Source organism: Bombina bombina, chromosome 5 (genome assembly GCF_027579735.1).
Source record: "Bombina bombina isolate aBomBom1 chromosome 5, aBomBom1.pri, whole genome shotgun sequence".
NCBI classification, from domain to species: Eukaryota; Metazoa; Chordata; class Amphibia; order Anura; family Bombinatoridae; genus Bombina; species Bombina bombina.
In genome coordinates, this window is record NC_069503.1 from 200,199,156 (window position 1) to 200,226,827 (window position 27,672).

General features: G+C 40.5%; 1 protein-coding gene across 3 annotated transcripts in view; it reads right to left on the reverse strand.

Moving 5' to 3' along the window:
* The window catches only part of ESYT2 (extended synaptotagmin 2), a 581,700-nt gene that overhangs the window by 28,465 nt on the left and 525,563 nt on the right, over nucleotides 1–27,672 (reverse strand). For all 3 annotated transcript variants that reach the window (XM_053713830.1, XM_053713829.1, XM_053713828.1), the window contains 2 exons: nucleotides 22,103–22,201; nucleotides 18,482–18,613 (listed from right to left, as the gene is read on the reverse strand). In XM_053713830.1, the coding sequence (XP_053569805.1) occupies nucleotides 18,482–18,613; nucleotides 22,103–22,201 (231 nt within the window). The remainder of the gene's footprint in view (nucleotides 1–18,481; nucleotides 18,614–22,102; nucleotides 22,202–27,672) is intronic.

The following is a 27,672-nucleotide window of genomic DNA, read 5'->3' on the forward strand; positions in this document are numbered from 1 at the left end:
AGAAGTTCAAACATGGCACCGCCCATTACTTTACAAAAGCTCAGTGAAATTTTAGACAACCAAGTAAAACAGGACAAAATAAAAAATGAAAGCATATAGCAAAGTTTTTTTTACCTATACATAATTTAATAACATTTTATATTACTGTATAATATTCTCTAAAGTCACATTCTAAAAAAAAGGATATGCTATAGACTGTTAGCGAAAGACATTTTCGCGTTGATGATTCTAGGTAATTATCAGGTCAAACACAATCCTTTAGAAAAGGTTAGCAAAATATTTTTCTATAGAAATCCAATAAACTTAATTATGAATTATGTAGAAAAACCATTAGATACCCTTTTCTAAAGGATTGTGTTAAACCCCTATGTGTTTAACCCCCAAACATGGCAAAGTTCCACTTGGTAGTTGCAAGCAATGCAGCTCCTGAGCAGAACACCACCAGTCATTAGTGAGTACGTGCGACTGCCAGCTTGCATAGAGAGAAGCACATTTTTCCTTTTTTAATTACGTGGCTAAACATTATGTTTTGTCAAATGATTTTCTCCACTTTTTTTAGCATTATATCCCTAAAAAAACAAATGATGCTTACCAAATAATTTCCTTTCCTTCTGTATGAGGAGAGTCAATGGCTTCATTCCTTACTTGTGGGAAAAACTGAACCTGGCCACCAGGAGTAGGCAAAGACACCCCAGCAATTCTGCCGAGGGAACAAGGAACAGAAGGAGAAATATCAGGGTATAAATGGTGCCAGAAGAACAAAACAAAAATGTTGGTCTGCCCAAACGGAGACTACGGGCAGGGCCGTGGGCTCTCCTCATACAGAAGGAAAGGAAATTATCTGGTAAGCATAATTTATGTTTTCCTTCTTAATATGAGGAGAGTCCACTGCTTCATTCCTTACTTGTGGGAAACATATACCCAAGCTTTAGAGGACACTGAATGAAAACGGGAGGGCAAAAAGAGAAGGGGACCCTATTCTGAGGGCACCACAGCCTGCAAAATCTTTTTCTCCCAAAAGCTGCTTAAGCTGAAGCAAAAACGTGAAACTTGTAAAATTTTGAAAAGGTATGTAAGGAGAACCAGGTAGCCGCCCTACAAATCTGATCACTAGATGCCTCATTTTTGAAGGCCCAAGAGGAAGCCATAGCTCTAGTTGAATGAGCCTAAATCCTCTGAGGAGGCTTATATCCCGCTGTCTCATAAGCTAAGCCAATAATGCTCCGCAACCAAAAAGACAAGGAAGTGGACGAGGCTTTTTGTCCCTTACGCTTTCCAGAGTAGAGGACAAAAAGAAGAAGTCTGTCTAAAGTCCTTCGTAGCCTGGAGATAGAACTTTAGGGCCCGAACCACATCCAAGTTATGAAGTAACCGCTCCTTAGAAGGAGGAGGATTAGGACACAAGGAAGGAACCACAATCTCCTGATTGATATTATGATCAGAAACGACCTTAGGAAGAAAACCCAACCAAGTATGAAGAACAGCCTTATTAGCATGGAATACTAGGTAAAGGGGCTCACATTGCAAGGCAGCCATCTCAGATACTCTGTGCGCCGAGGCAATAGCCAGTAGAAAAATGCATAGGCTAAAATGGAGCCCTCTGCAAAACATTAAGAACCACATTTAAACTCCAAGGAGGAGCGCTAGATCTAAACACAGGCCTGATTCTAGTCAGAGCCTGAACAAAAGCCTGGACATCTGGAAGCTCAGCGAGCCTCTTGTGCAGTAAAACAGATAGGGCCGAAAATTATCCCTTAAGGGAGCTAGCAGAAAGGCCCTTCTCCAGACCATCCTGGAGAAAGGAAAGAATTCTGGAAACCCTGCCCTTATGCCAAGGGAATCCACGCTCTTCACAACAGAATAAGTAGGTCCTCCACACCTTATGATAGATGCGGCGAGTAACTGGCTTACGAGCTTGAATAAGAGTATCAATAACTCTCTCCGAGAAACCTCTCTTGACTAGAACTAAGCATTCAATCTCCACGCAGTCAGCTTTAATGAACTAGATTTTGATGAACAAAAGGACCTTGTACCAGCAGATCCCTGTGACAAGGTAACCTCCATGAAGGAGATGAGGACATCCCCACCAGATCCGCAAACCACATCCTACGCGGCCACCATGGAGCAATTAGAAATCAATGATGCTTGCGCCCGTTTGATGCAAGCCACTACACGAGGGAGAAGAGGTAACGGCGGAAAAATGTAGATCAGACTGAACCTCCAAGGCACTGCTAACGCATCTATTAGCTCCGCCTGAGGATCCCTGGACAGTGACCCATATCTGGGAAGCTTGTAATTGAGCCGGGATGCCATGAGATCTATCTCCGGCGTCCCCCATCTGATGCAAATCTCTGCAAACACTTCAGGATGGAGAGATCATTGTCTGCTTAGAAACTCCGCTTCCCAGTTGTCCACACCCGGAATGTGGATCACTGACAGTGAGCAGTTGTGGGCCTGCACCCATTCCAGAATTCGAGATACTTTCCTCTTGCTAGGGAGCTCCTTATTTCCCCCTGATGTTTGATGTAAGCCACCAAGGTTATGTTGTCTGATTGGAATCTGATAAATAGGGACCAACCCAGAAGAGACCAAGCCTTCAGAGCATTGAAGATCGCTCGAAGTTCCAAAATGTTGATCGGGAGGAGAGATTTCCCTCGAGTACACAGGCCCTGTGCCATCCTGGCACTCCAAACAGCTCCCCATCCTGAGAGACTTCTGTCCGTAGTCACAATCTCCCAGGATGGTCTCAAGAAGGATGTCCCTTGGGACAGGTGATCTGGACAAAGCCACCAGGAGAGCGATTCTCTCGACCGGTTGTCTAGAGAATTCTGTTGAGACAAATCCGAATGATCGCCGTTCCACTGTCTCAGCATGCACAGCTAAAGAGGTCTGAGGTGGAATCTGGCAAAAGGAATGATGCCCATGCAGGACACCATGAGACTAATTACTTCTATACACCGAGCCACAGAGGGCCTTAAGGAGGTCTGGAGGGCAAGACAATTGGAAGTTAGATTGTAACGTCTCTGGTCTGTAAAAAATATCCTCATGGATATGGAATCTATTATCGTACCCAGGAATTCCACCCTGGTACTGGGAATAAGAGAACTCTTTTCTAAGTTTATCTTTCATCCATGATATCGAAGAGAAAGAAGGGCTTTTTAGTGGCCCTCTGCCAGATGAAAGGATGGAGCTTGAACCAAAATATCATCTACGTAAGGCACCACTGCTATACCTCTGGTTCTGGCCACTGCGAGCAGAGCCCCCAGAACCTTCATAAAGACCCTTGGTGCAGTAGCTAGACCAACGGAAGTGCAATAAACTGGAAGTGCTGGTCCAGTAACGCAAATCTTAGGAACTTGACGTGTTCCTTGTGTATAGGGCAGTGGCGGCTGGTGACTTTTGAAGATGTATATATATATATATATACATACACACACACTCTGCCAGTTACCTTAACACATCCTTGTACAAGGTGAGGGCAGTTTTATGTGTATTACTGCGTGTTGTATGTACATAACTAACCTGTGTATATTGAAAGACAAGAGCACCATATACACCCTTCAGTTACTATATATATATATATATATATATATATATATATATATATATATATATATATATATATATATATATATATATACTGGGTACAAGAGTCCTGTTACTCGGGCAGTATAAGGACATATATATATATATATATATTTATATTTATAAAGTCCTTATACTGCCCCAGTGACAGGACTCTTGTACCCAGTATATATACACACCTCCAGTAACACATCCCTGCCATACATATGTAGTGCAACATCATCTCCAGCACTTACTGTCTGACATTCACATCACAGTATTAGCTCCTGCCTGTCTCTCACTGGCACATCATCCACATGAATCCATTAAACATGGCTGAACAGACACACACTTAGAATAGATTTGACACGGATGACAGTGTCTCACAAAGCACCACTAATGAGAGCAAGTGTGATTCCACCCTGTGCCATGGGCTGATCATCTTTATTACCTATCTCCATCTCTCGGTGTCAGCCCCTCCCATCAGGATGCCGTGAGGATGCTGTGATATCCAGAGCACAGCATCCTGATACAAACCCATCACTGATACAGCCTTTATGCTGCACACACACCCTCCTTACCTGTCCCACCTCCTGCTGCCTCTAACACCCCTTAAGCAGGGTCACAGCCGTCCCTCCATCCCCGGATACACTTGCAGGCTGTGCAAGGACATGTCATCCATACTCCACTGATTGCAGGGATGTCCCAGGCTGCTGCATGTGATTCGCCTCCTGCTCCTCCCCCCCCCAGCACCCAGATCTGCCAGTCTGAGCCCCCACCACATACCTGTTAGCCTGTGATGGTTTCCTTAGAAGATTCCAGTTTCACTTTAAACCCCGGGATTGCCCCCCTGCTGGCCACAATCAGCAGCAGAGGTCTCTTAAAGGGCCAGGCAGTGTGTGAGAAGTCAGTGCGAATCTTCAGCTTCCCTATTGTTTGTCTTCTATGCGTTGCTGTGTAACACAGCAACGCATAAAAGACAAACAATAGGGTACTACCCGGCAATGTGGCGTGCAGGCGCAGCCTATCAGAGCACAGTGCCACAGGCTGGAACACTTGTCGGAAGATCTCGGCGGGTCTCGTATTACCTCGTAAGCATCTGACTGGTTGTTCCCTGACCCTCCCCACTCTCTGACGTATCCGGCATCGCGTGCGGTGCAGCCTATCAGGGCACAGGCTGAACTTGTCAGAACAAGTCCCTCCCCACTCTCGCACAGTTCAGCCTGTGCGATAAGGCATGTATACAGCCTGGTTTGATGCCTGCATTGAACAACATAGACATCACTGACAGGCATGATAGGGCTCTAACCGCACGTGCGATAAGGGGAAAAAATAACAGACACTGAAAAAAAATTCTTTTATTATATTAAAAAAAAATTCAGAATTTGATATTTGGGGGTTAAAAATAAAATAAAATTTTTTCAATAGGGGGATATTGGAAAAATTATATTTTATTCAATATTTTTTTTTTTCTCTCAGCATCACAGGGGGGCACGTGCAAGTGTGCACACATGGAGGAGCCTCCACTGGTATAGGGACGTGAAGGTATGCATCCTTCAGGTCTATCATGGTCACGAACTGTCCTTCCTGAACTAAGGGCAGAATGGACCTTATTGTCTCCATCTTGAACGAGGGGACAGATAGGAATTTGTTTAAGCACTTTAGGTCCAGAATCGGGCGGAAAGTACCCTCTTTCTTTGGGACCACAAAGAGGTTTGAGTAGTAACCCAGACATCTCTCTGCTGGCAGTACCGGCACAATGACCCCCATGGAGGAGAGATCCCTCACGCACCCTAGAAAGGCCTCTCTCTTTTCTGGCCTTCAAGACAGGTTTGATAAGAGGAATCTGCCCCTGGGAGGATGAGACTTGAAACCTGTCTTGCACATTCCCAAACCAAGCTTCTGAAAAGAGTGACAGTCGGCCCCCTAGCAGATCCAGAGCCGGCCCTTCAGGCCGACTTTGACTCGGCGAGATTCTTGTTCTGCTTAGATTTATTCCAGGACTGCGTCGGCTTCCAAGTTCCCTTGGACTGCTCAGGCTTTGCAGAGGGTTGCTGACGTTGGGATTTATCCGAACGAAAGGAACGAAAATTAGGACCTTGTCTCATAGGCTTGTTCTTCTTATCCTTCAGTAAAAAAGGCACCTTTGCCCCAGTAACCATGGAGATGATGGAGTCCAGGCCTGGACCAAAAAGAATCTTTCCCTTAAATGGGAGAGAATGAAATTTTGAAGTCATGTCAGCAGACCAAGACTACAGCCAGAGTGCCCTACGGGCTAGGCCTTGGCATTCAGGCGAATAATCTGCATATTTGCATCACAAATAAAAGAATTAGCTACCCTTAAGGCCTTAATTCTTTCCTGGATCTCGTCGAGGGGACCCTCCACCTCGATCAACTTGGATAAGGAGACGCACCAGTAGGTAGCAGCTAGCAACCGCAGCGACAGCCACTGCCAGTTGAAACAAATATAATAGTATGCTGAAACATCTTTCTTAATAGAGTTTCCAGCTACTTATCCATAGCCTTATCTACCTTAGGGACGGAACCCCACAACTCTAATTGAGAGTCCAGAACCCAGAATAATTTCTTAAGAGAAGAAGAAGGGGAAAAAAAAGACCCAAGTCTTTCCCATTTGTTCTTAATAATGTTCGCCATCTTAACGGGAACCGGGAAAGTCTGTGGAACAAACCTGTCCTTGTAGACCTTATCTAATTTAGGAATACAAGGTTCCTCAGGTAATTTAGGTTCTGGAACCTCCAAAGCAGCCAAAACTTCCTTTAGCCGAAAGCATAAGTGTTCAATCCTAAATCTAAAGTCTGGTTCCTCTGCCGCTGGAGGCTTAGAGGCAGCAGATTCCAACCCAGAAAGAGCATCCTCTGAAGTATCAGAGGAGTCTTCATCAGCGGATAATCTACAATCACATAAATCCAATAAGCTAGTAGATGACCCCTGGGAAGGATAGCAATATTTAACCTTTTGGTTGCGCTTAGCAGGGCGAGGTAAAGCACTGAAGCCTGCAGACACTGCCGTTTGTAACTGCACAGCAAAGTCTGGGAGTAAAAGGGTCCCTCCAGATGGAGAATTAGGAGTGCTACAGGAAGCTGCATGTGAATTAGGTGATGACTGTAGCGTGCGCACCTCACGGGACAGAGACTCCTCAGAGGTGGATGGCTCAGTAGTACTAAACATATTGCTTTCTTTGATATAATTACTTTATCAAGGCACGTGGAACATAATTGAGCAGGCGGGTATACCGTGGCCTCCTCACAATATAGACAGACATTGGATTTCGGTAAAGAGGGAGTAACCTCTAACGTATCAAAGTCCTCCATAGCTTGCGCTCATAAATTGGACAATAGAAAAAGAAAATTGGCACCTTTTATAACCCCAATGGCTGGGGCACTCTCCACCTCCTATGACCCAGGCCCAACAGAGAAAACGCTTTGTCTCCGGTAAACCGCACGGTCAGGAAGAAAAGATCAGTGTGACCACACCCAGTCAACATGGTGCGCCACGCCGGACCGCCCCTGTTGCAGCTAAAAGTGCGCCAAGCCTAACAGGCTGCGCATCTAGTGGTAAAGCCTGTCCGTTCCAACATCTGCCTGAGCCTCATCTCCCACATATCGCAGCATAAACAGAATATTTACATTATGTGATTAATCTCCCTGTTCAATAATCCCCTTCCGGAGATATTAACCCTTGATTCCATACAGATAAAAGGAGCCACACTGTGACCCTGTCTTCTTGCGTTATCATAAGTGTATAAAATGAAACGATCTTACCGGAATCTATGCCGTGGAACAGAAACACAACCTTCAACAGTCTTGTAGCAACTCTCCTGACATGGACTTGAGTGAAAAAAGCAACTCGTCAACACTGATACATATACTAGGTTCCTCTAATCATTTGCAGACACTTCATATAATGTGTATGATTTTGTTAAAGTATATGTTTGTCAGTTAGGAACACAAAAGATGTGAAAGGTTTGTCCAAAAAGTTTGAATACACTATTTAAAATGAAAAATAGACTGCTAGACTGATTTAAAAAACAAATTATGCTTGCCAGATAATTTCCTTTCCTTCTGTACAGGGAGAGTCCACAGCTGCATTCATTACTTTTGAGAAATACAGAACCTGGCCACCAGGAAGAGGCAAAGACACCCCCACCAAAGGCTTAAATACCTCCCCAACTTCCCTCACCCCCCAGTAATTCTGCAGAGGGAACAAGGAACAAAAGGAGAACTATCAGGGTGAAAAAGGTGCCAGAAAAAAACCCAAAAAACTATTTTAGGGCCGCCCATCGGAAAACACGGGTGGGAGCTGTACAGAAGGAAAGGAAATTATCTGGTAAGCACAATTTAAGTTTTCCTTCTTAATACAGGGAGAGTCCACAGCTGCATTCATTACTTTTGGGAAACAATACCCAAGCTACAGAGGACACTGAACGCTAACGGGAGGGTGAAAAAAAAGAGGCAGCCCAAATCTAAGGGCACCACAGCCTGCAATAACCCAATCTCCCGAAAACCGCTTCAACAGAAGCAAAGAGGATTTTAGGAGGACCAAGCAACCGCCTAAGAAATAACCCATGTCAGAGACCCCAAAAGATGTCACTGCTCTCGAACTAAGACATAAACCTCTGAGACTAGTGTCCCACTGTCTCCAAGGTCAAGCGAAGAACACTCCTCCATGAACAATAAGGAAGTTAACCAAGTCTCCCAAAACCTTGCACTTCCCCGATATGAATAAACATATAAAACTGGCTATTCCATGTAGTCTGAAAAGATCAAGGCAAGATTCCCAGAAAAAGGAAGAACCCTTCCCAAAATGACAATAAAACATAATTTATGTAAGAACTTACCTGATAAATTCATTTCTTTCATATAAGCAAGAGTCCATGAGCTAGTGACGTATGGGATATACATTCCTACCAGGAGGGGCAAAGTTTCCCAAACCTCAAAATCCCTATAAATAAACCCTCACCACACCCACAATTCAGTTTAACGAATAGCCAAGAAGTGGGGTGATAAGAAAGGAGCGAAAGCATCAAAAATAAGGAATTGGAATAATTGTGCTTTATACAAAAAAATCATAACCACCACAAAAAGGGTGGGCCTCATGGACTCTTGCTAATATGAAAGAAATTAATTTATCAGGTAAGTTCTTACATAAATTATGTTTTCTTTCATGTAATTAGCAAGAGTCCATGAGCTAGTGACGTATGGGATAGCAGATACCCAAGATGTGGAACTTCCACGCAAGAGTCAGTAGAGAGGGAGGGATAAATAAAGACAGCCAATTCCGCTGAAAAATAATCCACAACCCAAATCAAAAAGTTTTAATCTTATAATGAAAAAAAATGAAATTATAAGCAAAAGAATCAAACTGAAACAGCTGCCTGAAGTACTTTTCTACCAAAAACTGCTTCAGAAGAAGAGAAAACATCAAAATGGTAGAATTTAGTAAAAGTATGCAAAGAAGACCAAGTTGCTGCTTTGCAAATCTGATCAACAGAAGCTTCATTCCTAAAAGCCCAGGAAGTAGAAACTGACCTAGTAGAATGAGCCGTAATCCTTTGAGGCGGGGACTTACCCGACTCTACATAAGCATGATGAATCAAAGACTTAAACCAACATGCCAATGAAATGGCAGAAGCCTTCTGACCTTTCCTGGAACCAGAAAAGATAACAAATAGACTAGAAGTCTTTCTGAAACCTTTAGTAGCTTTGACATAATATTTCAAAGCTCTTACCACATCTAAAGAATGTAAAGATCTCTCCAGAGAATTCTTAGGATTAGGACACAATGAAGGGACAACAATTTCTCTACTAATGTTGTTAGAATTCACAACCTTAGGTAAAAATTGAAAAGAAGTCTGCAACACCGCCTTATCCTGATGAAAAATCAGAAAAGGAGATTCACAAGAAAGAGCAGATAACTCAGAAACTCTTCTAGCAGAAGAGATAGCCAAAAGGAACAAAACTTTCCAAGAAAGTAATTTAATATCCAGAGAATGCATAGGTTCAAACGGAGGAGCCTGTAAAGCCCTCAGAACAAAATTAAGATTCCAAGGAGGAGAGATTGACTTAATCACAGGCTTAATACGAACCAAAGCCTGTACAAAACAATGAATATCAGGAAGATTAGCAATCTTTCTGTGAAAAAGAACAGAAAGAGCAGAGATTTGTCCTTTCAAGGAGCTTGCAGACAAACCCTTATCCAAACCATCCTGAAGAAACTGTAAAATTCTTGGAATTCTAAAAGAATGCCAAGAGAATTTATGAGAAGAACACCAAGAAATGTAAGTCTTCTAAACTCGGTAATAAATTTTCCTAGACACAGATTTACGCGCCTGTAACATAGTATTAATCACTGAGTCAGAGAAACCTCTATGACTAAGAATCAAGCGTTCAATCTCCATACCTTCAAATTTAATGATTTGAGATCCTGATGGAAAAAAGGTCTGGTCTTAAACAGAAGTGTCCAAGGTTGGCAACTGGCCATACGAACAAGATCCGCATACCAAAACCTGTAAGGCCATGCTGGAGCCACCAGCAGTACAAACGAACGCTCCATTAGAATTTTGGAAATCACTTTTGGAAGAACTAGAGGCGGAAAGATATAAGCAGGATGATAATTCCAAGGAAGCGACAACGCGTCCACTGCTTCCGCCCGAGGATCCCTGGGAAGTTTCTTGTTTAGATGAGAGGCCATCAAATCTATTTCTGGAAGTCCCCAGATTTGAACAATCTGAAGAAATACCTCTGGGTGAAGAGACCATTCGCCCGGATGTAACGTCTGGCGACTGAGATAATCCGCTTCCCAATTGTCTATACCTGGGATGTGAACCGCAGAAATTAGACAGGAGCTGGATTCCGCCCATACAAGTATCCGGGAACCTTCTTTCATAGCCTGAGGACTGTGAGTCCCACCCTGATGATTGACATATGCCACGGTTGTGACATTGTCTGTCTGAAAACAAATAAACTGTAAAGTCTATTTCAACTATGTAAGTGGAACACAACTGCAGATCAATTATTGTTTTGTATCACCAGGGTTTTTGGGCTATTTAGGTGAGCATAGACCATTAAACCTGTGGTGAATTAATATTAAGTTAGAGGTTCAATGCTGTTAGTACTATCACAACATGAATCCTTCTAAGCACAATATTTCCAATACTGTTAGACTGGCACAGTATGGAAAAAATAATGAAAAAATGATAGAAGAAAAATATGCTTCTAATTTAAAGAACTTGAGAGAACAAAAATTATTTTTTAAGCTTACATTAAACAAACATGTAATGCAGGAGAGAGTTGGTTAATCCTTGTAAGAATTAAGCTTGGTTTGCAAAAGATATACTTTTAACAAGTCACAGAGAATGCTTCAGTTGTCTTGTAGCTGCTAGTTTGTAACTGTGTTTATTGAGAGCAGCTGCTGCAGAGTAAGAGAGGAATTTGGCAAGATGCCCAGACTTGCAGTTGCAAAACCAAGTAACAGTTTTTATTTTGAAATAGTTAAATCCTCTTCAGTTCAAGCTTGCAAACTTGAGCTCAAAGTCTTGTTCTTAAAGCAGCATATATATTATGAAGTGAGAAAGGAGACAGTGATTCCCCAGTATGAAATAGTGTGCAGAGTAATTTAGAAAACTGCAGTGCCTGTCAGCTCCAGTTAAATTAAGAGTGATGCTGTAAGTGTACAATAACAATTCAGCAGTTAAGTTCTCAAATAGTATGCAAGGAATAAAATTAAGAGGTAACTTAGCTGTAAGTCCAAGGATGCAAACAGGATATTTCAGGGGATGTAATCCTTGTAGAAAATAGTCCAGAGTAATCCAAGCAAACAGTCCTTTGTGAAAGCAGTTGGTTTGAGAAAAACAATGCAGCTCAGAGACTGTGTGTAAGCTGTTACTCCTGCTAATGAAAATAACTAAGCACCTGTTTGCTGACAGGTGGAGCCTTAAGTAACATGAAAGTGAGAGAACCATGTGATGAGAAGTGAGAGAAGTAAAACATGAAATGGAATCCTGACATAAACGATTCTCTCTTCAGAAGAGGCCAGAACTTTAGAGCTCTGAAAATTGCCCGGAGTTCCAAAATGTTGATTGGTAATCTCGCCTCTTGAGATTCCCAAACCCCTGCGCTGTCAGAGATCCCCATACAGCTCCCCAACCTGAAAGACTTGCATCTGTTGAGATCACAGTCCAGGTTGGACGAACAAAAGAGGCCCCCTGAATTAAACGATGGTGATTCAACCACCAAGTCCGAGAAGATCGAACATTGGGATTTAAGGATATTAATTGTGATATCTTTGTATAATCCCTGCACCACTGATTCAGCATACAAAGCTGGAGAGGTCTCATGTGAAAACAAGCAAAAGGGATTGCGTCTGATGCAGCAGTCATGAGACCTAGAATTTCCATGCATAAAGCTACCGAAGGGAACGATTGAGACTGAAGGTTTCGACAAGCTGAAACCAATTTCAGACGTCTCTTTTCTGTTAGAGACAAAGTCATGGACACTGAATCTATTTGGAAACCCAAAAAGATTACCTTTGTCTGCGGAATCAAGGAACTCTTTGGTAAATTAATCCTCCAACCATGTCTTTGAAGAAACAACACAAGTTGATTCGTATGAGATTCTGCAGAATGTAAAGACTGAGCAAGTACCAAGATATCGTCCAAATAAGGAAATACCGCAATACCCTGTTCTCTGATTACAGAGAGAAGGGCACCCAGAACCTTTGAAAAGATCCTTGGAGCTGTTGCTAGGCCAAACGGAAGAGCAACAAACTGGTAATGCTTGTCTAGAAAAGAGAATCTCAGGAACTGATAGTGATCTGGATGAATCGGAATATGAAGCTATGCATCCTGTAAGTCTATTGTAGACATATAATGCCCTTGCTGAACAAAAGGCAGAATAGTCCTTATAGTCACCATTTTGAAAGTTGGTATCCTTACATAATGATTCAATATTTTTAGATCCAGAACTGGTCTGAATGAATTCTCCTTCTTTGGTACAATGAAGAGATTTGAGTAAAACCCCAGACCAAGTTCCAGAACAGGAACTGGCACAATTACCCCAGCCTACTCTAGGTCTGAAACACATTTCAGAAACGCCTGAGCTTTTACTGGGTTTACTGGAATGCGTGAGAGAAAAAATCTTCTCACAGGCGGCCTTACCTTGAAACCTATTCTGTACCCTTGTGAAACAATGTTCTGAATCCAAAGACTGTGAATCGAATTGATCCAAACATCTTTGAAAAAACTTAACCTGCCCCCTACCAGCTGTGCTGGAATGAGGGCCGCACCTTCATGCGGATTTGGGAGCTGGTTTTGACTTTCTAAAAGGCTTGGATTTATTCCAGACTGGAGAAGGTTTCCAAACGGAGACCGTTCCTTTAGGGGAAGGGTCAGGCTTCTGTTCCTTATTCTGACGAAAACGATTAGCAGCCCTATATTTACCTTTAGAATTTTTGTCCTGAGGCAAAAAGGCTCCTTTCCCCCCAGTAACAGTTGAAATTATTGAATCCAACTGTGAACCAAATAATTTATTACCTTGGAAAGAAAGAGAAAGCAATGTTGACTTAGAAGTCGTATCTGCATTCCAAGATTTAAGCCATGAAGCCCTTCTAGCTAAAGACATATACCTGACATCAATTCTAATGATATCAAAAATGGCATCACAGACAAAGTTATTAGCATGTTGAAGAAGTTTAACAATGCTATAAGCATTATGGTCTGACACTTGTTGCGCTAAAGCCTCCAACCAGAATGTGCAAGCTGCAGCAACATCAGCCAAAGAAATAGCATGTCTAAGAAGATTACCTGAACATAAATAAGCTCTCCTTAGAAAGGATTCAAGCTTCCTATCAAAAGAATCTTTAAAGGAAGTACTATCTGCCGTAGGAATAGTAGTACGTTTAGCGAGAGTAGAGATAGCCCCATCAACTTTGGGGATTTTTTCCCAAAACTCTAATCTATCAGAAGGCAAAGGGTACAATTTCTTAAACCCTGGAGAAGGAGTAAATGAAGTACCCAGACTATTCCATTCCCTAGAAATTACTTCTGAAATAGCATCAGGAACTGGAAAAACTTCTGGAATAACTACATGAGGTTTAAAAACTTAATTTAAACGCTTAGTAGATTTAGTATCAAGAGGACTAGACTCCTCCATATCTAATGCAATCAACACTTCTTTAAGTAATGAACAAATAAACTCCATCTTAAACAAATATGAAGATTTATCAGTGTCAATATCTGAGGCAGAATCTTCTAAACCAGATAGATCCTCATCAGAAACAAATAAGTCAGAATTATGGCGTTCACTTAAAAATTCATCTGAAATATGAGAAGTTTTAAAAGACCTTTTACGTTTATTAGAAGGAGGAATAACAGACAGAGTCTTCCTAATAGAATTAGAAACAAATTCTTTTACATTAACAGGAACATCCTGAACATTAGATGTTGAAGGAACAACAACAGGTAAAGGATTATTACTAATGGAGACATCTGCGTTAGAAAGTTTATCATGGCAACAAACACAAACTACAGCCGGAGGAACAGTTACCAAAAGTTTACAACAAATGCACTTAGCTTTGGTAGAACCAGCATCAGGCAGCATCTTTCCAGTAGTAGATTCTGATCCAGGGTCAGGTTGTGACATCTTGCAATATGTAATAGAAAAAACAACATATAAAGCAAAATTATCAAATTCCTTAAATGACAGTTTCAGGAATGGGAAAAAATGCAAAAGAAACAAGCTTCTAGCAACCAGAAGCAACCAAAAAGAGAGACTTAAATAATGTGAAAAAAAGTGGTGCCAAGTATGACGCCCACATTTTTTGGCGCCAAGAACAATGCTCACATTTTTTGGCGCCGAAAACGACGCCCACATTTTTTGGCGCAAAAAAAACGTCTGACACACATGCGTAAAAAAATGACACAACCATGAGCAAACTTCCGGCGTCAACTATGGCGCCGGAAATGACAAAATTTTGCGCCAAAAAAGACGCAATAAATTGAAGCATTTTCTGCCCCCGCGAGCCTAACAGCCCGCAGGGAAAAAAGTCAATTGAAAATTTTTAAGGTAAGAAAAAATATTTATTCATATGCATCATCCCAAAATAATGAAACTGACAGTCTGAAAGAAGGAATACTGATTATCCTGAATCATGGCAAATATAAGTTTAAAACATATATTTAGAACTTTACATATAAAGTGCCCAACCATAGCTTAGAGTGTCATAAATAAAATAAGACTTACTTACCCTAAGACACTCATCTACATATAGTAGAAAGCCAAACCAGTACTGAAACGAGAATCAGTAGAGGTAATGGTATATAAGAGTATATCGTCGATCTGAAAAGGGAGGTAGGAGAAGAAATCTCTACGACCGATAACAGAGAGCCTATTAAATAGATCCCCTAGAGGAAGACCATTGTATTCAAATAGGCAATACTCTCTTCACATCCCTCTGACATTCACTGCACTCTGAAAGGAAAACTGGGCTTCAGCCTGCTGTGAAGCGCATATCAAAGTAGAATCTAGCACAAACATACTTCACCACCTCCACGGGAGGCAAAGTTTGTAAAACTGAATTGTGGGTGTGGTGAGGGGTGTATTTATAGGCATTTTGAGGTTTGGGAAACTTTGCCCCTCCTGGTAGGAATGTATATCCCATACGTCACTAGCTCATGGACTCTTGCTAATTACATGAAAGAAAAGTAATCTTAGGGAGAAGCACCTAACAAACTCAAAGAGAGCCTCCTTATAAAGGAAACCCCATAAGGAGTACGGATTGTCATATTACAATAGAGACAATGTCACGTAGATAATATTCTACAGACGTAAGAGATCAATGAAGAGAAATTTCAAAGACCACCTCCTGCACAGGTACAAAAGGATACCCGATGCAACCCTCTAAAAATAAATCTAAACTCCAAGAGGGAGCAGTAGATTGAACTCAACTGCCTGACCGCATTGAGTGCCTTAGCAAAGGACCGAAACCTTTCAGAACACACCTACTCACAGCTAAGACCAAGCGATCTCTCGCAATCTGCCCAAGCAGAAAAAACAATCCTGTGATGCCAAAGGGGCCTTGCTTCTGCAGAACTCTGCAACAAGGAACACCCATAGCGGCGAAAACCCCTAAACAGCAAAACAAACTCGCGGGCACAACCAGAGCAATCAGACTCACTGACGCCTGCTCCAGAAGGATCGAAGCATCCTCGAAAAAGAAGGACATGGCTGAAAAAGACGGTGGTTAAAATAAACCTCCCAAGCACCGTTAAAAATCCAATTGTTATGCCTAAGTATCCCAGACCACGACCCCCTAAGGGGAAAACATGGAATAGGTACAGACACCCTGAGAATCTCGATCGGCTACCTCATTCAGATACACATTGGAACCTCTTCGGTATCCAGATCAAAGGAATGAGTGTAGTGGAAACATCCGTTCCTGAAAAGTACGCCCAAAAAGCGGATCGCTGACAATCCGCCCACCACTAAAGTCGAGACCTCCTCGTCTACGCCGGATGAACTCTCCGTTCAGATCCACCCACTGAAAAGACCCAACTGGTACGAACCCAGAAGACCAGATCCTCAAAGCAGAATGTCCGTCTGAAGAACCCCAGGAATAATCGGGAGGAAACTCCTAAACCACGGACCTCCAGAAGACACTCTCTCCCCACTGACAGGTAAGTGACAAAGTCAAAACCATTCCAGGAGAGCTAAAAGAAAAAATTCCTCAGGACAGGGAGATCTGGACCGAACACTGGAGAGCAATGCCCCCAACCGGTGATCCATGAAAGTCTGTTAAGACAGATTCAACAACAATGCCATGCCAAAGTCTCAGTCTGGGCTAAACACAACTCCCTCCCACAGTGCCAATGAAGGCCTGAAGGAAAACTGCAGGGCATAAAACGATGTGTTGCATGAGAGGTTCAGCCTGTCATACAACACAAACTCCTTATAGAGCTCGGAACTGTGATTCTAATACAAAAATAAAAAAAATAATTTACATAGACGATAAGAAATATGATCTCCATTCCTCTCCACTCGTCTAGTCAAGTCCGCTATCTGATTCAGAGCACTGAGATTCAACTGACGTATCAGTACTGGGAACCTCTAACATCGCCAAAACCTCACTCAGAAGTAAACACAGACGTCCCATTCTAAATCTAAATGCTAAATCCTCCTCAGTCGGAGGAATCAAATCAGGAGACTCCGACCCTGGAGGTTCTACCTCTGAAGCCTCAGAGAGCACCGCTTCCCCAGAAGACTGGGGATACAATCGTCCTCTTACACAATGGTCCTTGGGCAGGAGTGCACGGATTAACCCTTCGCTTGCACGTAGCTGGAAGAGCTAAAGCCAGAGACAGTCATGCGGAACTGCGCAGTAACTCCTGGTGGAAAAAAAGTCTCCTTCAGGCGAAGGAGCAGCGGTATTTAGGAAATCTGCATTTGTAGGAACATAAGATTATAGGGAACACACCTCACGGGATGAAGAATCCTCAGAGGCGAATGGCTCAGTCTCTAACATCTCAACATTGGTTGATGAGAACACCCTATTGCAGCATAAGGAACATAAATCAGAGGGCTGGATTACCCGGGCCTCCTCACAATATACGCAGGTATCAAATTCTGTATCAGAGGGATCCCCCTCTAAAATATCAGAATCTTCCATAACACATCTAAATTAAATTAAGGGAAAAAAACAACTGGCACCTAATACTCAGACAGGTAGAGAAATCAGCTCCTCTCCGCAGATGCCCCAAATTGTCTCTACACATAAGCAGCCAAAATCACATAACAAATATGATTAAAAGACCCCACTGTTCAATAATCCCCCTCAGAAGTTATTAACCCTTGATTCCATAAAGATAAAGGAGTCCCACTGTGACCCTACCCTGTCTTCTATCGTTAACATGTGTGTAAAAAATGAAACAATCTTACCAGAATCTATGCCGTGGAACAGCAATACGGTCCTTCAAGTAGGACAGATTGTAGCAGCGCTTCTAACATGGACTTGAGAGAAGAAAGCAGGCAGAGAAACTTGTCAACGCTGATTGCTTAAGGAGCTGTTAATATGAGTCTGGATGGTTTTGCAGAAAGACTCTCCATGCATCTCCAGACACTAACTTTCATCAATGCTCTCACTGAGAGGCTGACAAGACTACTTAAAACTCCAGTCCCATCTTGAAGGCCATATACCCTTCCTAAGGAACTACTCCATAATCTTCTGACACTTCTCTGCCAACCTCCTGTGACAAAAGGCAAAGAATGACTGGGGGGTGAGGGAAGTGGGGGAGGTATTTAAGCCTTTGGCTGGGGTGTCTTTGCCTCCTCCTGGTGGCCAGGTTCTATATTTCCCAAAAGTAATGAATGCAGCTGTGGACTCTCCCTGTATTAAGAAGGAAATACTGTTTAAAAGAGGATGACAACTCTTAGAAAGGAAGAAATAGAGGTTAACTCTGACAATCCGCTAAAATGGGCACAGACTCCTAACAGACTGTATATCGGGTGCACGTCCCATGTCCGTGCACATTACATAACCTGTAAAAATATCATGAAGAGCGTTCCACTATGGACTAAATACATCAGAGAAAAAAAAATGCTTCAAACATAAAACTTAGGAATTAGTTATGGACACTAGCAAAAAGATGATAAATCCAAATACATCTCCATTTTCTAAGTAGGCCATTTCTGGCATTTGCTGCTTTTCGCCCATAAGTGAGTTCCAGTTTTTCTCTCTCTCTTATGCACTTTTTCTGTTCATTTACAAGTAACAGAAAATTATAGAACACAGAAAATAACAGCAGACTAATGAATAAAAAACTAAATTAACTAAAATTTTGCAAAAAATAAAATGATTTTTTGGACAGTACTACTGAACACATTTGTTAGCATTTTAGTTGACATACGTTTGATCATATGTTGGGTTTAACTCCTTCTTTGCAACATGCGTTTTTCGCCTTCCTGATCTTCTTTTGTCTGGTAATAAATACAATCTGACATAAGGATTTGAACCATCTTCTGAATAGGCTATAAGGTTTCTGTAGAAAAACAAAAAAAAATTAAAACAGGGAAAGTTTTTTTCAGGTTTCTAAAAATATAGACTTTAAGGGAATAGTAAACACCAAAAAATGTTATTGTTTTAAAAGATAGATAATCCCTAAATTTACCTTACCCCAGTTTTGCATAACCAACACTGTTACAGAAATATACTTTTACCTCTGTAATTACCTTGTATCTAAGCTTCTGCCTCCTTATCTCAGATCTTTTGACAGACTTGCATTTCAGGCAATTAGTGCTGACTCTTTAATAACTTCACGTGCGTGAGCACAATATTATCTATATTAAACACATGAACTAACTCCCTCTACCTACCTACCTACCTGAGCCTACATAGGTTTTGCTTTCAAATAAGAATAACAAAGCAAATTAGATGATAAACGTAAATTAGAAAGTTGTTTAAAATTACATGCTCTATCTGAATCTTGAAAGTTGAATTTGGACTTTAGTTTAAAGGGTTGCTAAACCCAAATTTTTTTTCTTTTATGATTCAGATAGAGAATGCATTTTTAAGAAACTTTCTAATTTACTCTTAGTATCAATTTTTGTTTGTTCTCTTGTTATCTTATTTAAAAAGCAGGCATTTAAAGCTTAGGAGCCAGCCCATTTTAGGTTCAGGACCCTGGATAGTGCTTGCTTATTGGTGGCTACCTTCAGCAAACCCATAAACAAGCATAAGTCAGGTTCTGAACCCATGGCCGCCATCAGGGTGCTATTGAGCGTGGGAAATGGCATTGCCAGGTGAAAAGCATTTGAGAGGATTTCGGAGTGTGCACTAAACCACTATGCACTTCAGTTTGTATAGTGTGTGCCAGAGTCAGGCGGCCGATCACTTTCATTTGCAGAGTAGGTGTGACTTACTTAGTAAATGTTTTTTATTTATTTGTGCAATTTCAGATTGTAACTTCAGTGTGGTAGCTGTGTGATGGACCAGGGGTCCATAATTTTTTTTTTTTTAGCAATATGCAGCAATGTATTTATGATTATTTGATAATGCTGTAGAAATTCTATATTTAAAACCATGGAGAAATGTTTCCTCCTCAATACATAAATGGTAGGTGCCCTTTTCGCAGATATGATTTTTTTTATTTTTATATATATTTTAATTACATTCCAGTTTACTGCCCCTTTATGCAAGGACTTTCCAGATGCCAGGCGGCATGTATCTAAGATTTTTACATCTGCATAAAATGTTATACTCTCAGGCTAAGATTGCTCAGTGTTTGCAATGAGAGAGGTTAACTTAACACTGTTCAGCTGACACTACAGCTGACTTAATTTTGAAATACATACAAACAAGCCAAAATCCTGCATTTAACCAGATTTAATGGTATGAGACCTAGAGTCACAGCTTATGGTTCCACCAAGACCATATAGAGTACAGCATTTTCAAAATCCATAAGTACAGCTGACAGATGGGAACATTTGTACAGCAGATTTGAAGTGGTGCTCTTGGTTGAGGAAAATGGGGGGGGGGGGGGGAACCAAACATATGTCAACCTTTCAAAAGTACTTTTCTTCATCTATCCATTCTGACAGATCAATAATGTACAATTTTGAATTCACAGAAGTATTTTTGTTTGCACATTTACAAATATGATTCTTTAAAAAATGATCTCTTAATTTCTGCTTTTTTTATCATGCATATCACACACTGTTGATATAGGGGACGGCAATGTGCAGACAAGTTACCTCCTGTAAGTGTTTTTGTGGGTGTCAGTCTTTATGTTTTTGTGCTTTTGTTGGGGTCTCTATGAGTGTTTATGTATTTTTTTCTGTGGATGTCTCTGTGAGGGTGTGTGTGTATGTATGTCTTTGTGTGTGTTTTCTGTGGGTGTCTCTCTCTTTCTGTGTGTGTGTGTGTCTGTCTGTGTGTTTTCGGTGGGTGTCTGTGAGTGTGTATGTCTGTGTGTGTTTTCTGAGGCTGTCTCTGTGGATGTTTCCTTGGGTGTATGTGCAAGTTTGTGTTTGAGTTTGTGTGTGTCCATGTGTCTGTTACTTTTTAGGACATTTAGACTTTACTACTGATTATTCACATCTTTCTACAGACTAATGAGATCTTTCTGGAAGTCACCAATCCACCACGTAACCTTTAAATTATTGTTTAGGCAGTTCAGGGCCCTTCCTTTCAGCCACTGCATGCTGTTGTCATCATTTAGTTGGCATCTTCCTTGACAAAAAGATAATCAGAATTCCATATTTTGTCTTGTAAATCTCCTTTTTTGACAAAACTGTAGTCTACCTCATTACTTGTCAGGTCAATGAAAACAAGTGCTGAGTGTCTGTGTGGGTGTCTGAGATTGTTTGTGTGTTTCTTTGTGTGTCTGCTAGAGTTCCTATATGTGAATCATTATGTGTGAGTGTGTGATTCAGTGTATAAGTGTGTCTGTGTGTTTCTGTGTTACTACCTTTACAACATTTCCAAGTTTGACTACACTTCAGAATAAAGTTCATATACATTTTAGTCACTTGGTAAAAAGTTGCTCATATCAAAGGGGGGGGGGGGGGGGGCTGATCAATGGTCAAGTAAGGGGAAACATTTCTAGTGGTGGCCCTGTCTGAACCAAAAATGGGCTGTCTCTTAAGCTTTTCATTCCTGCTTTTTGAATAAAGATAGAGAACGAAAAAAAATTGATAATAGGAGTAAATTAGAAAGTTACTTAAAATTGCATTCTCTATCTGAATCATGAAAGAAAAAATTTGAGATGTGTCCTTTTAATTCCAATGAACTACAAATTTACAAGATATTGTAGATGAACTTCCAGTAAACTGCATACTCATAAGATATAATTTGCATAAAGCAATTTTCTATTTTTACTGATTAATCTACAAACATATTCAAGAGTAAAATTGCATGTGCAGTTTTTTTTTTAAATACAAAACAAAATACGCACACAAAAAAATATGGTGTAAGGCCAAAATATTATATTTTGTAAAGTGACTGGTCCTTGTGAATAACTGTTCAGACAGGAGTAAAATAAAAATGACAGAGGTGGCTTGCTCCTGTATCTAAAACAGTACCCCATACAGGTAATACAACTGCGAAACAGCAAGGTTGTCATTTTACAGATATATCTATTTATCCTTCTCATAATCCATAGAAAAGTCCCACAAAACTATGGACATTATTTTTCACACTTGATGGGTAATAGATAAATTAAACCCCTGGGGCCCATTTCTATGTACGTATTTTTTTTTCTTTTTAAACAAAAAAGGGTAAATAAAATGATAATGTATTTCAACGTTGTTCTCCTCCATGAATTAAATTTAAATTGATTTAGTTAACAAAAATACATTTTTTTAAAAATTGGCAAATTACAAAAGGAAATATCTGAAAAAGATAAACTAATACATTGATGTACTGTTTAAAATAATTAATACATCTAAACGTCCTTAAAGCATTTTATATAAAGAAAAAAATAAACAATATTAATATATATATATATATTTTAATATAAAGAACTGTTTACCTGCAGGAATGTACAACTACCATTAGTTTATTTCTGTGAGAGCTGTGTCGAATGGTTAATTGAATCTGTCCCAGCGGAGACTGGCCCAGGGATGTCCCACTAATAAAATATATAAAAGTGTTTAACAAATTAACAATAATAATAATGACTACAATTACAACAATAATGATATCAACAACAACATATTAATAACTACAACATTCTTATAAATATCTCACCAGTAAAAAACATAATTTATGTAAGAATTTACAGGATAAATTAATTTCTTTCATATTGGCAAGAGTCCATGAACTAGTGACGTATGGGATATACAATCCTACCAGGAGTGGCAAAGTTTCCCAAACCTCAAAATGCCTATAAATACACTCCTCACCACACCCACAATTCAGTTTAACGAATAGCCAAGTAGTGGGGTGATAAAGAAAGGAGTAAAAAGCATCAACAAAGGAGTTTGGAAATAATTGTGCTTTATACATAACCACCATAAAAAGGGTGGGCCTCATGGACTCTTGCCAATATGAAAGAAATGAATTTATCAGGTAAATTCTTACATAATTATGTTTTCTTTCATGTAATTGGCAAGAGTCCATGAGCTAGTGACGTATGGGATATAAATACCCAAGATGTGGAACTCCACGCAAGAGTCCCTAGAGAGGGAGGGATAAAAATAAACAGCCATTTTCCACTGAAAAAATAATCCACAACCCAAAATATAAGTTTATTCTTCAAATGACAAGAAAAACTTAAAACATCAGCAGATGAATCAAACTGAAACAGCTGCGTGAAGAACTTTTCTACCAAAAACTGCTTCTGAAGAATCAAATACAACAAAACGGTAGAATTTAGTAAATGCATGTAAAGAAGACCAAGTTGCCGCTTGCAAATTTGATCAACTGAAGCTTCATTCTTAAAAGCCCACGAAGTGGAGACTGATCTAGTAGAATGAGCTGTAATTCTCTGAGGCGGGGCCTGACCCGACTCCAATAAGCTTGAAGAATCAAAAGCTTTAACCAAGAAGCCAAGGAAATAGCAAAAGCCTTCTGACCTTTCTAGGACCAGAAAATATAACAAATAGACTAGAAGTCTTCCTGAAATCTTTAGTAGCTTCAAAATAATATTTCAAAGCTCTCACCACATCTAAAGAATGTAAGGATCTTTCCATATAATTCTTAGGATTAGGACACAAGAAAGGGACAACAATTTCTCTACTAATGCTATTAGAATTCACAACTTCAGGAAAAAATGTAAATGAAGTCCGCAAAACTGCCTTACCCTGATGAAAAATCAGAAAAGGAGATTAACAAGAAAGAGCAGATAGCTCAGAAACTCTTCTAGCAGAAGAGATGGCCAAAAGGAACAACACTTTCCAAGAAAGTAGTTAAATGTCCAAAGAATGCATAGGCTCAAAATGGAGGAACCTGTAAAGGCCTCAAAACCAAATTAAGACTCCAAGGAGGAGAGATTGATTAATGACAGGCTTATTATGAACTAAAGCATGTACAAAACAGTGAATATAAGGAAGTTTAGCAATCTTTCTGTGAAATAAAACAGAAAGAACAAAGATTTGTCCCTACAAGGAACTTGCAGACAAACCCTTATCCAAACCATCCTGAAGAAACTGTAAAATTCTTACAATTCTAAAAGAATGCCAAGAAAATTCATAAGAAGAACACCAAGAAATGTAAGTCTTCCAAACTCGATAATAAATCTTTCTAGAGACAGATTTACAAGCTTGTAACATAGTATTAATCACTGAGTCAGATAAACCTCTATGACTTAACACTAAGCGATCAATTTCCATACCTTCAAATTTAATGATTTGAGAACCTGATGGAAAAATGGACCTTGAAACAGTAGGTATGGCCTTAATGGAAGTGGCCAAAGTTGGCAACTGAACATCCGAACAAGACCTGCATACCAAAACCTGTGAGGCCATGCTGGAGCCACCAGCAACACAAACGATTGTTCCATGATGATTTTGGAGATCACTCTTGGAAGAAGAACTAGAGGCAGGAAAATAAAAGCAGGTTGAAAACCCCAAAGAAGTGTCAGTGCACCCACTGCTTCCGCCTGAAAATCCCTGGACCTGGACAGGCATCTGGGAAGTCTCATGTTTAGATGAGAGGCCATCCAATCTATCTCTAGAAGACCCCATATCTGAACAATCTGAGAAAACACATCTGGATGGAGGGACCACCCCCCTGGATGTAAAGTCTGACGGTTAAGATAATCCGCCTCCCAATGTCTATACCTGGGAAATGCACCGCAGAAATTAGACAGGAGCTGGATTCCGCTCAAGCAAGTATCCGAGATACTTCTTCATAGCTTGTGGACTGTGAGTCCTACGCTGGTGATTGACAAATGCCACTGCTTGTGATATTGTCTGTCTGAAAACAAATGAACGGTTCTCTCTTCAACAGAGGCCAAAAACTGAAGAGCTCTGAGAATTGCACGGAGTTCTAAAATATTGATTGGTTATCTCGCCTCTTGAGATTTCCAAAACCCCTTGTGCTGTCAGAGATCCCCAAACATCTCCCCAACCTGAAAGACTTGCATCTGTAGAACATAGTCCAGGTTAGCCGAACAAAAGAAGCCCCTTGAACTAAATGCTGGTGATTTAACCACCACGTCAGAGAGAGTCAAACATTGGGATTTAAGGATATTAATTGTGATATCTTTGTATAATCCCTGCACCATGGATTCAGCAAACAAAGCTGGAGAGGTCTCATGTGAAAACGAGCAAAGGGAATCGCGTCCGATGCAGCAGTCATGAGACTTAAAATTTCCATGCACATAACCACTGAAGGGAATGACTGAGACTGAAGGTGCCGACAGGCTGCAACCAATTTCAAACGTCTCTTGTCTGTTAAGAGACAGAGTCATGGACACTGAATCTATCTGGAATCCTAAAAAAAGTCACCCTTGTCTGAGGAATCAAGAAACTTTTGGTAAATTGATCCTCCAACCATGTTTCCGAAGAAACAACACTAGTTGATTTGTGTGAGATTCCGCAGAACGTAAAGACTGAGCTAGTACCAAGATATCATCCAAATAAGGAAACGCCGCAATACCCTGCTCTCTGGTTTCCATAAAGCAGTGCACCTAGAACCTTTAAAAAGATTATTTGAGCGGTTGCTAATCCAAACGGAAGAGCAATGAATTGGTAATGCTTGTCTAGAAAAGAGAATATTAGGAAATGAAAATGATCTGAATGAATCGGAATATGAAGGTATACATCCTGCAAGTTCATTGAGGATATAAAAACATAATTTATGTAAGAACTTACCTGATAAATTCATTTCTTTCATATTAGCAAGAGTCCATGAGCTAGTGACGTATGGGATATACATTCCTACCAGGAGGGGCAAAGTTTCCCAAACCTTAAAATGCCTATAAATACACCCCTCACCACACCCACAATTCAGTTTAACGAATAGCCAAGAAGTGGGGTGAAAGCATAAAAAAATAAGGAATTGGAATAATTGTGCTTTATACAAAAAAATCATAACCACCACAAAAAAAGGGTGGGTCTCATGGACTCTTGCTAATATGAAAGAAATTAATTTTTCAGGTAAGTTCTTACCTGAATTATGTTTTCTTTCATGTAATTAGCAAGAGTCCATGAGCTAGTGACGTATGGGATAGCAGATACCCAAGATGTGGAACTTCCACACAACAGTCACTAGAGAGGGAGGGATAAAATAAAGACAGCCAATTCCGCTGAAAAAATAATCCACAACCCAAATCAAAAAGTTTTAATTTTTATAATGAAAAAAACTGAAATTATAAGCAGACGAATCAAACAGAAACAGCTGCCTGAAGTACTTTTCTACCAAAAACTGCTTCAGAGGAAGAAAACACATCAAAATGGTAGAATTTCGTAAAAGTATGCAAAGAAGACCAAGTTGCTGCTATGCAAATCTGATCAACAGAAGCTTCATTCCTAAAAGCCCAGGAAGTAGAAACTGACCTAGTAGAATGAGCCGTAATCCTTTGAGGCGGGGATTTACCCGACTCTACATAAGCATGATGAATCAAAGACTTTAACCAAGACGCCAAAGAAATGGCGGAAGCCTTCTGACCTCTCCTGGAACCAGAAAAGATAACAAATAGACTGGAAGTCTTCATAAAATCTTTAGTAGCTTCAACATAGTATTTCAAAGCTCTAACTACATCCAAAGAATGTAACGATTTTTCCTTAGAATTCTTAGGATTAGGACACAATGAAGGAACAACAATTTCTCTACTAATGTTGTTAGAATTCACAACCTTAGGTAAAAATTGAAAAGAAGTCCGTAACACCGCCTTATCCTGATGAAAAATCAGAAAAGGAGATTCACAAGAAAGAGCAGATAACTCAGAAACTCTTCTAGCAGAAGAGATAGCCAAAAGGAACAATACTTTCCAGGAAAGTAATTTAATGTCCAGAGAATGCATAGGCTCAAACGGAGGAGCCTGCAAAGCTTTCAAAACCAAATTAAGACTCCAAGGAGGAGAGATCGACTTAATGACATGTTTGATACGAGCCAAAGCCTGTACAAAACAATGAATATCAGGAAGATTAGCAATCTTTCTGTGAAAAAGAACAGAAAGAGCAGAGATTTGTCCTTTCAAAGAACTTGCCGACAAACCTTTATCCAAACCATCCTGAAGAAATTGTAAAATTCTAGGAATTCTGAAAGAATGCCAGGAGAATTTATGAGAACACCACCAAGAGATGTAAGTCTTCCAAACTCGATAATAAATCTTCCTAGAGACGGATTTACGAGCTTGTAACATAGTGTTAATCACTGAGTAAGAGAAACCTCTATGACTGAGGATCAAGCGTTCAATCTCCATACCTTCAAATTTAATGATTTGAGATCCTGATGGAAAAATGGGCCTTGAGATAGAAGGTCTGGTCTTAATGGAAATGTCCAAGGTTGGCAACTGGCCATCCGAACGAGATCCGCAAACCAAAACCTGTGTGGCCATGCTGGAGCCACCAGCAGTACAAATGAACGCTCCATTAGAATTTTGGAGATTACCTTTGGAAGAAGAACTAGAGGCGGAAAGATATAAGCAGGATGATAATTCCAAGGAAGTGACAACGCATCCACTGTTTCCGCCTGAGGATCCCGGGATCTGGACAGATACCTGGGAAGTTTCTTGTTCAGATGAGAGGTCATCAGATCTATTTCTGGAAGACCCCAGATTTGAACAATCTGAAGAAAAACCTCTGGATGAAGAGACCATTCGCCCGGATGTAACGTCTGACGACTGAGATAATCCGCTTCCCAATTGTCTACACCTGGGATGTGAACCGCAGAAATTAGACAGGAGCTGGATTCCGCCCATACAAGTATCCGAGAACCTTCTTTCATAGCTTGAGGACTGTGAGTCCCACCTTGATGATTGACATATGCCACGGTCTGTTTGAAAACAAATAAACGATTCTCTCTTCAGAAGAGGCCAGAACTGAAGAGCTCTGAAAATCGCACGGAGTTCCAAAATGTTGATCGGTAATCTCGCCTCCAGAGATTCCCAAACCCCTTGCGCTGTCAGAGATCCCCATACAGCTCCCCAACTTG